We start from the raw sequence: 13,863 nt of genomic DNA on the forward strand, positions 1-13,863 counted from the left end.
TCTAATTTGTTTCCCACTGTCTTATAAAATTCCCGATTGTTCTTCTTATTTTTGGTGTTTGAGACATAACATCCCCCCGTCTAGAAATTGCACCTCGCTCTTTTCACTAAGGTTGCCACTCATACCTTCAGCCCTCACATAACGCCATTCCGAGTCAATTTTCAGCTTAAATGTTTTTTTGTTTTTGTTTTTGTAAGCAAATATATAGAAAATAGACATAACTGATTCATATATATATATATATATATATATATATATATATATATAAATTGGGCTCTACAAGCTATGCACTATTGCAAAAATGAGCGTTTAATAATTTCTATAACAATAGGTCAATTAATAGCTTTCAAAATTTCGAATTTTCTTTAGATTAATGCAAAAGCAAAATCCCACCTCAAATTAATCGTTTATATCACAATTCCTGTGAACTATCTTGGACGGTCTTTATAATAGGTTCAAATCGTAAAGACCATATGAATATTACCATCGCATATACTAAAAAAGGTTTAGTAAAGTAAGTGAGATATATAAAGCAAGGATACTCTGGATCCCACAAGTTTATACACCACAATGCAAAAATCAAAGTGATGAGCGTAAATCGTTTTAATATATCTTAAACCAACACAAATTCAAAAGAATCTATTCAAACAGATCGTTAGACATTTTATCTGCAGTACATGCTTCAAAACTTCTAACCCCATCCTCAGATTAAAAAAAAACTTCCAGATTAACCCGGTTCCCTGGGTCTCGTCTATGAGCGACTATAATAATTCCACATAGCTTTGACATCTTGGGGAGGGATGAAATACAGATTTTGTCCTAAAAGAGGGGTGTGAAAAAGCCAGAATTCTTATTTTATAGGAGTGGGAAAAAAACTTTCATATTCCCCCTGTTCCCTGGGTCTCGTCTATGGGCGACCATAATAATTCCACGTAGTTTGGACATTTTGGGAAGGGATGAAATAGATTTTGTCCTAAAAGGAGGGGTGTGAAAAAGCCAGTATTTTTATTTTCTAGGACTGGGAAAAAACTTTCATAATGCCCCTGTTTCCTGGGTCTCGTCTATGGGCGACTATAATAATTCCACATAGTTGTGAAATGTTGGGCAGGGATGAAATACAGATTTTGTCCTAAACAGAGGGGTTTGAAAAAGCCAGTATTCTTATTTTCTAGGAGTGGTAAAAAAAAACTTTCATATTGCCCCTGTTCCCTGGGTCTCGTCTATGGCTGACTATAATAATTCTAAATAGTTTTGACATTTTGGGGAGTGACCGGAGTCGAAGTGGGCTCCTTTGGACCAGTTTCGTGCAGTGGAATTTGTCCTACCTTCCCCCTGTGAGTAGGTATGGCAGTTACATATACGACTTTCACCATATAGCCTGTATACACATACGATTTTGGTTTCTATAATATGATCAAAAATGATAAAAGAACATTATAAAAGAAATGAATAAAAAAAAGGCGTACCATTTCTAGGCTTTGCTCTTCGCCATATCCAGGGGGCAGTGTTAGCATTCCTTCTTCACTTTTTGAAGATTCTCGTAACTTCTCCATTAGAAGGTAATAGATGGCACTGAGGTTATCATACCTATTTGCTAGAATACTATGTACCACGGCTTCTCTCTCTACACCGGGCAACTGCATCATATGTTCAATTACATGCTCGTTTATTGGCTCTTGAACTGGTTCTTGGGAAGCCTCCATTTCCAAATGCTACAAAAACCATGTGAAATATAATATGAGGAGTGGAGTTGAACGACATGAGAAGAAGTGATAGAAAAGGAGATAGAGATGACACAGAAATTTACTCAGGCAATGTTTTGATAGAAGGCAGTAGAGTTGCCAAACGACCAAGCGACGTCACTATGTTGGCCTGCCGGGTAGATCTATCTATCTACCCAGTGCGTATTGGCAAATCTACTCCGGCAACATTATTAACAAATCAACCGAAAACCCAGTATTTCACATCTACAATTACAGAAAAATGCAAATTGGCACTAAGTGAAAAGAGAAATAAACACAGTGAAATACGGAAAGGAGAAAAAAACAAATACAATAACAAACAATAACAAAACAATATAAATAAAATAAAATGAGAGAAGTTTTTGATTCCCAACCAAATGAGTCTTCCTTCGAATTTTCTGCGTTCAAGCTACGCCTCCCCCTAAGACTAGTTTTCTTTAAATCAACTGATAAGTTAATTTTTGCCATAGAAATTGTGTTGGGTAACAATAATTTGATAATGATTGCTATGCTATTACCTAGAATGGCATAAATAAAGTAGTGTTTCGGCAAAAAATCCGGTAGCCTATTCGAAAGGAGGCGCAAGATCAAGTTATAGGCTAAGAGAGTACAGAGCTAGAAAAGGTTTGGATGCCGTGAAATAAAAGTTACATACATTATAATATTGTTGTTTTTTTCTTATCTGTTCTTTAGCTATCCTCCAGTTAGAAAAATCTGTGTCACGAAGACTGAAAAAAATCCTGTTAGTTACCTTTCCCTATTCCTAAAAGTCTTACACCCCCTCCCTTTAAAAGTTACCTTTTTTGTAAGCAAAGTTTTTGTCGCACCAGCAGTTGTGGGAGGCTACAGGTGTATATGTTGGTCTGTGTTGTCATATTAAATCCTTAATAAGCGTAAACCTTCTTAAATGGACATAAAACCTCTAGCATTCAAAGACATTAAAAAACAAACGAACAACAAATAAGCTATAGCTCAGATTGTTTTCTGAAAAAGAAGAATAAAATAGCCTAAACATAGCACATAAATGCTTTTGGACAATGAAAAAAGTAACAGAATTCTTACATATTTCGCTACTTCCTCAGCTTTTCCAATCATCCACTTATGCTGCACCATATGGCTCAAGCTGATCCTCTTCTCTGGGTTGACAACAAGCATGTGCTTTAACAAGTTTTCACATTCTGCAAAGAAGGAATCATACAAAAGAGGCAGACAAATTGTTTAAAAATACTAATGGTGCATCTCCTGTTGCCAATTTATGCAAATTCACTAAAATCCTGATTCCGCAAACAGATAGTGCTCAGACAGCGTCTTTATCAGGACTGCCACTCCTTGTAACTTTCATCGACAATCTGAAACATTGGTCCTGAAATTGGAATCTTTGGAATCTTCTTCCATCTCTTCTTCATAAGTTCGACCTGCTTCCTTTGGAATCTACTCACCCCTACTCTACTCGACGAAATTCACTAATTCACTGGCCTCTTGTCAGATGCGAGCGGTCGCGGTTTTTTTAGGTATAGTTTGATAATAAGTTATAATAAATATAAAAATGATATCAACGGGTTGTCTCCAAGGAGTATAAAAAGATATTTAGAGAGTTTTTGATAAGTGAATATTAGAGTTTTTTCGATCAATTATAGATTATTATTATTTATTTTTTTGCGGTTGGTGTTTTTTTTTTTTTTTTTTTTTTTTTTTGATGGGTTCGCCCATTTTGTCAGTTCAAAGGTCGTCTGGTTGTTTGTTGTTTTTTTTTCTCCTTTTTATGGTTGTTGTTTGATTGTGAGTTGGAACTGGTGAGTATTATTATTACTATTATTTTTTACTATTATTATTATTTTTTCTTATTTCGAAGACAGTTGTTGTTTTCATTTATAACTCTCGTGCCATTCGAGCTAAGCTCTCTGCCGGGAGTAGTTCCACTTATGTTGTAATTATTGTAAAAAATAAAAGAACCTGAACCGGAAAAGAATATTTATTCGCGTTGCCTTTAAAAGTGCATTTATCCGACATACCCGTCACACACTTCATGCGATATCCAAGGAATATTGTTGAATGAACTGTAAAGTAATAAAGGAGAAGACAAGGAGAGACAAGGAGAACCTTAACAAGAGTATATTCAATAATTTCTTATAAGTTTCTTGGCAATGGGATGAACAGTGTAGTAATGAACAAAGGACAAACACATAGACCGACATACTTTCGATTTTCCCTACCTAGGAAACACTATTCTTATTAATGTCTCGGTGTTTGCTTTTCAAACCTTAGGATTCTTCGCAAGTGACTCTTGGGATACTGTCAAATTGTCAGTGGCAGTCCTGGTCTGTGTTATACAAGGGTGGTCTAAAAAGTTTCCGACTTCAACGTGAAGATGGCATAACTCGTCAATAAAAGTCAAGGAATGTAGTTGTACATCCTGACACACAGCAAAACATCAAAGTTTCGGCCATTTTTGACGCGCAGTTTTTATTTAACAGTCGTTTGAGTGAGTTGATGTTAGTTTTCGTGTGAAAATGGAAAAAATCGAGTATCGAGCTGTCATAAATTATTTATTTTTGAAAGGAAATACGCCTACGCAAATCAAAAATGAGTTAGACTCTGTGTACGGGGACTCTTCGCCGTCACTTACCACAGTGAAATTTTTGACAGCTGAATTTAAACGTAGCCGTAAGAGCTTGGAAGATCAAGAACGTTCGGTCCAACAACTGTAACTACTGACAAAAACATCGATAAAGATCACCGAATGGTGTTAAACGACCGTCGAATTGAAGTGACAGGGATAACAGAGGCAATGAAAATGTTCAAAGAACGAGTTTGTCACATATTAAATCAAAACCTAGGCATGAGAAAGCTGTCTGTGTTGGGTGCCACGTTTGCTAACGTTAGACCAAAAACGTGTTCGAGTGAACGTTTGCAATGCTCCATTGGCGCAGTTTAGGCACAATAAATCCGAGTTTTGACACCGATTAATTACTGTAGGTGAAACTGGGATACATCATTTTACGCCTGAAACAAAAATACAGTGGACTGAAAAGGGGGAACCGATTAATTAAATTTTGGCGCAGATTCATTGCTCTAGATGAAACTTGGATACATAATTATACGCCTGAAACAAAAATAGAGTCAATACAGTGGACTGCACCAGGGGGAACCGGCTCCAAAAAAAGTAAAATCGTTTTTGTGTTTTTTTTGGCTGGGAAAGTGATAGCGACTGTTTCTTGGGATAGTCATAGAGTTATTCAAATCGATTTTCTTTAAAACGGGAAAACCATTACAGGTGAGTACTACGCATCATTAATTGACATGCTGAAGGCAGAAATTGCGGATAAACGGCCACACTTGAAAAAGAAAATCCTGTTTCACCAAGACAACGCCCCGTCTCACACCTCAACAGTTGCCATGGCGAAAATCCGTGAGTTACGGTTTGAACTGCTTGACCATACACCTTATTCACCAGATCTAGCCCCAAGCGATTTCTTCGTGTTCCCTCAACTAAGAAATGCGCTCAGAAGACAAATATTATTGTCAAATGAGGAGGCAATCATCTTTGTGAACAATTATTTTGCATAGAAGAACATCAAGTACTATCTTGACGGATTAAAGCGATGGGACTATGGGAGCATCGCTGGGAGAAGTGTATAGAGTCACAAGGAGACAATGTAGAAAAAATAAAAATAAATTTTTAGATAAACATTCTTGTAACCATCTTAGGCTGGAAACTTTTCAGGCCACCCTCGTACATTAAAAATACTTATGTTACACTTTAATTCTTTAGCCGCTAAAAAGAGCCGAAATTTATGATCAATACTGGACCTTCCTTGATTCCAACGTCCAGTTACGCTACTGAGACGAATAATTTAAATGGCCAAATTGGTCGAGTTTATCTTCGGAAGAATGTTCAGCGTGGGAAGGATGGTGGCAGACATGCATGCATGATTATTCGGGGAGGGGGTTAATAATAAAAACGAATTGGGTAATTTGAACAAGAAATACCCCAAACGAAATATTGGGAACTGGGGGAGGAGACCGGCCTCGTTCCCCCTCCCGCGTATGTTCCTGGATGACGGTGTCAATTACCGTAAAGTTGGCCTTGCAAAGGTGCCTGTAAAATAGGTAATTCCAGATGTTGTTCTTTCATAAGTGTTGAAAATCAGATTTGAAAACTCAAAATTCAAATCTAAAAAATAGAATCGTATCTGAAGAGTTTAAAAGGGGTATCTTTGGGGCACTAGACTTTTTCTTTTTTTTTCCGACAACTTATATCTTAAAGCAACAAGGACATGAAAAAAAATTGTCCCCTGGATTCATCTTAGGTCTAATCATGCCTGAAAACCACTATTTTCTAAAAAAAAAAGTTTATTTTAAAACTATGAAGTATTTAGGGCAGTACCACATTTTTACCAGTGCTATCATGTATAACCCTGAAAATAAGCAAGAGGAACAAATCAGTTGAATTTGACAAAGCTTTTTGTCTGCAAAAATTCAAACAGTAGTAATCTGTTAGTTCCTAAAAACAACCCAACTTTTTAATCTGTTTGGTACCATATCTTTTAGCATTTTTTTGCTGACTTTTCATCCATATTTTTTATCTGTAATCTGGCGTCTACTACTACTAAAATGGGATTAATTGAATACGGATATATATATTAATATATATATATATATATATATATATATATATATATATTATATATATATATATATATATATATATATATATATATATATATATATATATATATATATATATAGTTATATATATAGTTATATATATATATATATATATACATATAAATATTATGTCCGTGTCCCTTGTACTTTAAGCAAGGAAAATGTTGAATTGAATTGGATGAAACTAAAGTGTCTTACAGACAAAGTCACCCCGATACAAACTATGTTAGTCATATTGCAATCAAACACATTGTATTGATCGAGCAGTTTGGCAAAGAATCTAAGCAGTTGGTTACATCTTTGGCGCCAAGAAGACCTGACGATGTCCTGATACAAGTACAAATGAGTAATCAAAAAAATATGAATAAATAAATAAACAATGTTGTGAAAAGAATAGCAAATCACTTCTACCGCTTTGGCAGTTATGACCATACTATTTAGACATGGGAATGTTTTGAAAGTTTCTCAAGCCACAAATTAAAGAAAATCGGAACTATGATCAAAGGTTTGAAAATGTCTGTCAGTAATGCACATGAACTTGCGCACTAAACCTGTTTTTACCCATACACACGTGTCTCCGGTCGTGCTTCCAGGTTTCCCATCCTGTTTCCAGTTTTCCAGTCGGGCGTCCAGTCCTCATTCCCCGTCTCTGGTTATGCTTCCACGTCACGATTTCGGGCCTGCTATTGTGCCTCCATCTTTCCAGTGTACACAGAGCGTACTAAAGCGTGATATTATGTGAAGATAATCAGTGAGTTCTGGAGGGAACATTTATACATACAAAATCAAAAGGCATCAAATAAAAACTTTTAAGTTTTGAGCTATCTGTTTTTTTTTAAGCAGTGAGTAATTTTCCAGATCTTTTCTAAGACTTCTACCGGAATACAGTACTACTAGAAATCAAAGCCCGTATTTCTTGTTTGCCCTCTAATAGTTAAAAGTGGGGATGAATAAAATGAATATTTATATTAATATGTATAGTTATTTATAATTCTAAAAATTATTTATAACATCTAAGATACTTATGTTTATTATGGGATAAATTAAAAATCCTTAAACACCAACTCTAATGAAGCTCGGAAACAATTTGAGAAGTAATTAGTGAAACATATAAGCTACTCGTGTTTATTATTGGAAAAATTAAAAATCCTTAAACACCGATTCTAATGAAGCTCAGAAACAATTTGTGAAGTGATTAGTGAAACATATAAGCTACTCGTGTTTATTATTGAAAAATTGAAAATTTTTAAACACAAACTCTAATGAACCTCGGAAACAATTTGTGAAGTGATTAGTGAGATTAGTCCGGTTACGTCAATCACGTATCTACGTTATTTGCTTATCCTACCCACTAAGTTTCATCCCGATCTCTCCACTCTAAAAGTTTTCCAAGATTTCCAGTTTCCACCTCCAACTCCCCAAATGTAACTAGGTCCGATCGGGATTTAAAATAAGAGCTCTTGGAAATGAATTCCTTCTAAATATCAAATTTCATCAAGATCTGGTCACCCGTTCGTAAGTTAAAAATACCTCAATTTTTCTAATTTTTCCGAATTAAGACCCCACCCCGCAACTCCCCCAAAGAGAACAGTCAGTCCCGTTATGCCAATCACGCATCTAGGACTTGTGCTTATTTTTCCCACCAATTTTCATCCCGATCTTCCACTCTAAGCGTTTTCCAAGACTTCCCGTTGCCCCCTCCAACTCCCCCTACTATCACCGGATACGGTCGGGAATTCAAAATAATAGCTCTGGGACACGAGGTCCTTCTAAATATTAAATTTCATTAATATCCAATCACCCATTCGTAAGTCAAAAATACCTCATTTTTTTAAATTTTTCCTGTCCCTCCAGCCCCCCACATGTTTGAATCGGGGAAACGACTGCTATCAATTCAATTTGTGCATGTCCCTAACACGCCTACCAATTTGCATTGTTCAAGCACATCCAGAAGCACCTAAATCGCCAAAGCACTGAAAATCCCCGCCGCAACTCCCCCAAAGAGAGCAGATCTGGTTCAGTTATGTCAAGAACGTATTTAAAACTTGTGCTTATTCTTCCCATCAAATTTTATTTCGATCTCTCCACTCTAAGTGTTTTCCAAGATTTCCGGTCTCGAAGATTTCTGTTTCCCCCTCCATCCCCCTATGTCCCCGAATCTGATTCGAATTGAAAATAGAGCATCTGAGACACGAGATCTTTGTATATATCAAGTTTCATTAAGATTCGATCATCCATTCTTAAGATAAAGATACTTCAATTTTCACGTTTTCCAAGATTTCCGGTTTCCTCCTCCACCTCCCCCCAATGTCATCGGATCTGGTCGAGATTTTAAATAAGAGCTCTGAAGCATAAGGCCCTTCTAGATACCAAACTTAAATAAGATCTGATCACCCGTTCGTAAGTTAAAAATTCCTCATTTTTTCTATTTTTCTGATTTAACCCCCTCCCCCAATCCCGCAAAGAGATCCAATCCGGTCTGCTTATTTCAATCACGTATCTAGGACTTGTGCTTATTCTTCCAACCAAGTATCATCACGACCTCTCCACTCTAAGCGTTTTCCAAGATTTCCGGTTCCTTCCTCCAACTCCCCCCAATTTCACCGGATTCGGTCAGGATTTAAAGTAAGAGCTCTGAGACACGAAGTCCTTCCAAAAATCAATTTTCAATAGGATCCAATCAACCGTCCGGAAGTTAAAAATACCCCATGTTTTGTAATTTTTCCAAATTACTGAATTAGGTTCCCCCTCCAACTCCCCCAAAGAGAGCGGATCAAATCCGGTTATGTCAATCACGTATCTAGGACTTGTGCTTATTCTTCCCACCAGGTTCCAACGACTATTTCTAATTTAATCTGGTCTGGTCCCTGATACGCCTGCCAAATTTCACCGTCCCAGCTTATCTGGAAGTGCCCAAACTAGCAAAACCGGGAGAGACAGACAAAGAGACAGACCGACAGGCCGACAGAAATTTCAATCGCTATATTATGTCACTTGGTAAATACCAAGTGCCATAAAAATCCTTAAACACCGACTCTAATGAAGCTCAGGAACAATTTGTGAAGTAATTAGTGAAACATATAAGCTACTCATGTTTATTATTGGAAAAATTATAAATCCTCAAACACCGACTCTAATAATGCTCAGAAAAAAATTTGTGAAGTAATTAGTGAAACATATAAGCTACTCATGTTTATTATTGGAAAAATTAAAAATCCTCAAACACCGACTCTAATAATTCTCAGAAAAAATTTGTGAAGTAATTAGTGAAACATATAAGCTACTCATGTTTATATTGGAAAAAATCAAAAATCCTTAAACACCAACTCTAATGAAGCTCAGAAACAATTTATGAAGTAATTAGTGAAACATATATGCTACTCATGTTTATTATCGGAAAATTCAAAAATCCTTAAACACCAACTCTAATGAAGCTAAGAAACAATTTGTGAAGTAATTAGTGAAAGATATAAGCTACTCATGCTTATTATCGAAAAAATCAAAAATCCTCAAACACCGACTCTAATAATGCTCAGAAAAAATTTGTGAAGTAATTAGTGAAACATGTAAGCTACTCATGTTTATTATTGGAAAAATCAAAAATCCTTAAACACCAACTCTAATGAAGCTCAGAAACAATTTATGAAGTAATTAGTGAAACATATATGCTACTCATGTTTATTATCGGAAAATTCAAAAGTCCTTAAACTTCAACTCTAATGAAGCTAAGAAACAATTTGTGAAGTAATTAGTGAAAGATATAAGCTACTCATGCTTATTATCGGAAAAATCAAAAATCCTTAAACATCAACTCTAATGAAGCTCAGAAACAATTTGAGAAGTAATTAGTGAAACATATAAGCTATTCATGTTTATTATTCGAAAAATCAAAAATCCTCAAACACCGACTCTAATAAAGCTCAGAAAAAAATTGTGAAGTAATTAGTGAAACATCTAAACTACTCATGTTTATTATTGGAAAAATCAAAAATCTTTAAACACCAACTCTAATGAAGCTCAGAAACAATTTATGAAGTAATTAGTGAAACATATATGCTACTCATGTTTATTATCGGAAAAATCAAAAATCCTTAAACACCAACTCTAATGAAGCTAAGAAACAATTTGTGAAGTAATTAGTGAAAGATATAAGCTACTCATGCTTATTATCGAAAAACCTCAAACACCGACTTTAATAATGCCCAGAAAAAATTTGTGAAGTAATTAGTGAAACATATAAGCTATTCATGTTTATTATTGGAAAAATTAAAAATCCTTAAACACCAACTCTAATGAAGCTCAGAAACAATTTATGAAGTAATTAGTGAAACATATATGCTACTCATGTTTATTATCGGAAAAATCAAAAATCCTTAAACACCAACTCTAATGAAGCTAAGAAACAATTTGTGAAATAATTAGTGAAAGATATAAGCTACTCATGCTTATTATCGGAAAAATCAAAAATCCTTAAACACCAACTCTAATGAAGCTCAGAAACAATTTGTGAAGTAATTAGTGAAACATATAAGCTACTCATGTTTATTATTTGAAAAATTAAAAATCCTCAAACACCGACTCTAATCAGAAAACATTTGTGAAGTAATTAGTGAAAAATATAAGCTACTCATGTTTATTATTGGAAAAATCAAAAATCCTTAAACACCAACTCTAATGAAGCTCAGAAACAATTTATGAAGTAATTAGTGAAACATATATGCTACTCATGTTTATTATCGGAAAAATCAAAATCCTTAAACACCAACTCTACTGAAGCTAAGAAACAATTTGTGGAGTAATTAGTGAAAGATATAAGCTACTCACGCTTATTATCGGAAAAATCAAAAATCCTCTAACACCGACTCTAATAATGCTCAGAAACAATTTATGAAGTAATTAGTGAAAAATATATGCTACTCATGTTTATTATCGGAAAATTCAAAAATCCTTAAACACGAACTCTAATGAAGCTAAGAAACAATTTGTGAAGTAATTAGTGAAAGATATAAGCTACTCATGCTTATTATCGGAAAAATCAAAAATCCTTAAACACCAACTCTAATGAAGCTCAGAAACAATTTGTGAAGTAATTAGTGAAACATATAAGCTATTCATGTTTATTATTCGAAAAATTAAAAATCCTCAAACACCGACTCTAATAAAGCTCAGAAAAAAATTGTGAAGTAATTAGTGAAACATAGAAGATACTCATGTTTATTATTGGAAAAATCAAAAATCTTTAAACACCAACTCTAATGAAGCTCAGAAACAATTTATGAAGTAATTAGTGAAACATATATGCTACTTATGTTTATTATCGGAAAAATCAAAAATCCTTAAACACCAACTCTAATGAAGCTAAGAAACAATTTGTGAAGTAATTAGTGAAAGATATAAGCTACTCAAGCTTTTTATCGAAAAAATCGAAAAACCTCAAACACCGACTCTAATAATGCTCAGAAACAATTTATGAAGTAATTAGTGAAACATATATGCGACTCATGTTTATTATCGGAAAAATCAAAATCCTTAAACACCAACTCTAATGAAGCTCAGAAAAATTTGTGAAATAATTAGTGAAACATATATGCTACTCATGTTTATCATCGGAAAAATCAAAAATCCTTAAACACCAACTCTAATGAAGCTCATACACCATTTGTGAAAATGTGTATTTATTTTTTTTTATTATTATTATTTAAAATACTCATATTCCAATCTTAAACAAATATTTAAGCATTTAAGACCCTTCCCTAAATATTATATTTGCGATCATGAGTCAAAAGTAGTCCACCATGTTTATATGTTGGAAGTTAAGGTGGGAACGGTGGCGGTGGAGCACACTCAAATTTTAGAGACTAAAAAGATTTCACCAAGGACTAATATATCCACCTCTCTACTGAAATGTATCAAACAGTTCGTGGTAACGAACTGTAGTAAGGAGCGACCCGGCTCAATAGTAACCAAAACTCTAAAAATGGAATTTTGACACCAATAATTACATCAAAAGAATCGTATTTTAATGCTGATTTTAAATATATGAGTTTCGTCAAGATCAGATATACCTATCAAAAGTTACGATCCTGAGAAAATGTGCCTCATTTTAGAAAATAGGGGGAAACACCCCCTAAAAGTGATACAATCTTAACGTAAATCACACCATCAGATTCAGCGTATCAGAGAACCTTAGTGTAGAAGTTTCAAGCTCCTATCTACAAAAATGTAGAATTTCGCATTTTTGCCAGAAGACAGATCACGGATGCGTGTTTATTTGTTTGTTTGTTTTGTTGTTTGTTTTTTTTCCAGGGGTGATCGTATCGACTGAGTGGTCCTAGAATGTCGCGAAAGGGTCCAAAAAGTGACCAAAAAATTTGGAGGGCACCTCAGCCCCCTCCCAAGCTCATTTTCCCCCAAAAGTCACCAGATCAAAATCAAATAACTATGATCAAATAACTATGTCTTTAGGGACGACTTACTCCCCTGCAGTCCCCGTGGCAGGGGCTGCAAGTTACAAACTTTGACCTGTGTTTACATATAGTAATGATTACTGGGAAGTGTACAAACGTTTTCAGGGGGATTTTTTTTGGTTTAGAGGGGAAAGTTGGGGGTATACGTGGGAGGATATTTCCATGGAGAAAATTCTCATGGGGGAAGAGAATTTCAATGAAGGGGGCGCAGAATTTTCTAGCATTATTTAAAAAACAAGGAAAAAAATATGAAGTTCTTCTACTGAAAGTAAGGAGCAGCATTAAAACTTAAAACGAACGAATATTATTACGCATATGAGGGGTTTACCTCCTCGTTATACCTCACTCTTTACGATAAAGTATTATTTGTAATTTCAACTATATATTCTACGGCCTTGCGATTCAGATGTCATTCTTAAAGAATTGGGACAAGATTTCAGCTTTAACGTAAAGAGCGAGGTATCGACGACGGTTGAACCCCCTCATAAACGCAATAAAAACATACAAATATAGAAGTTCGTTACGTAAGTTAATTCGTAAGTTACGTATATCTTTTTCCAATGAAAACGTTTGTAAAAAATTAAAGATTCTAGTTGCTTTTTTAAGTAATCCAAAAATTGGAGGGCAACTAGGAATCCTCCCTCGCTCCTTTTTCTCAAAATATTCCGATTAATTGCTATTAATAAATATACTAATTTCGTTTTAATTATTTATGTGCGGAGAGCCAAGATCGAAACATACATTAATTCAAAAACGTCCAGAAATTAAATAAAAAAAAACAAGTTTTTTTTTAAATGAAAGTAAGGAGCAACATTAAAACTTAAAACAAACAGAAATTACTCCGTATATGAAAGGGGCCTTTTCCTCCTCAACGCCCCACTTTTTACGCTAAAGTTTCTTACTGTTTTAAAAATAGAGTTAAGAGAAAGAGTCAAACTTTAGCGTAAAGAGCGGGGCGTTGAGGAGGGAAAGCCCCTTTGATACAC

General features: G+C 34.8%; 1 protein-coding gene across 2 annotated transcripts in view; it reads right to left on the minus strand.

Annotated features, from left to right (window-relative positions):
- LOC136026903 (serine/threonine-protein kinase SIK3-like) overlaps window positions 1-13,863 on the minus strand; it is a 136,123-nt gene that overhangs the window by 65,130 nt on the left and 57,130 nt on the right. For both annotated transcript variants that reach the window (XM_065703724.1, XM_065703726.1), the window contains exons 7-8: window positions 2,805-2,920; window positions 1,467-1,712 (exon numbers count right to left, since the gene is read on the minus strand). In XM_065703724.1, the coding sequence (XP_065559796.1) occupies window positions 1,467-1,712; window positions 2,805-2,920 (362 nt within the window). The remainder of the gene's footprint in view (window positions 1-1,466; window positions 1,713-2,804; window positions 2,921-13,863) is intronic.

The sequence above is a fragment of the Artemia franciscana genome, chromosome 5, assembly GCF_032884065.1.
Source record: "Artemia franciscana chromosome 5, ASM3288406v1, whole genome shotgun sequence".
NCBI classification, from domain to species: domain Eukaryota; kingdom Metazoa; phylum Arthropoda; class Branchiopoda; order Anostraca; family Artemiidae; genus Artemia; species Artemia franciscana.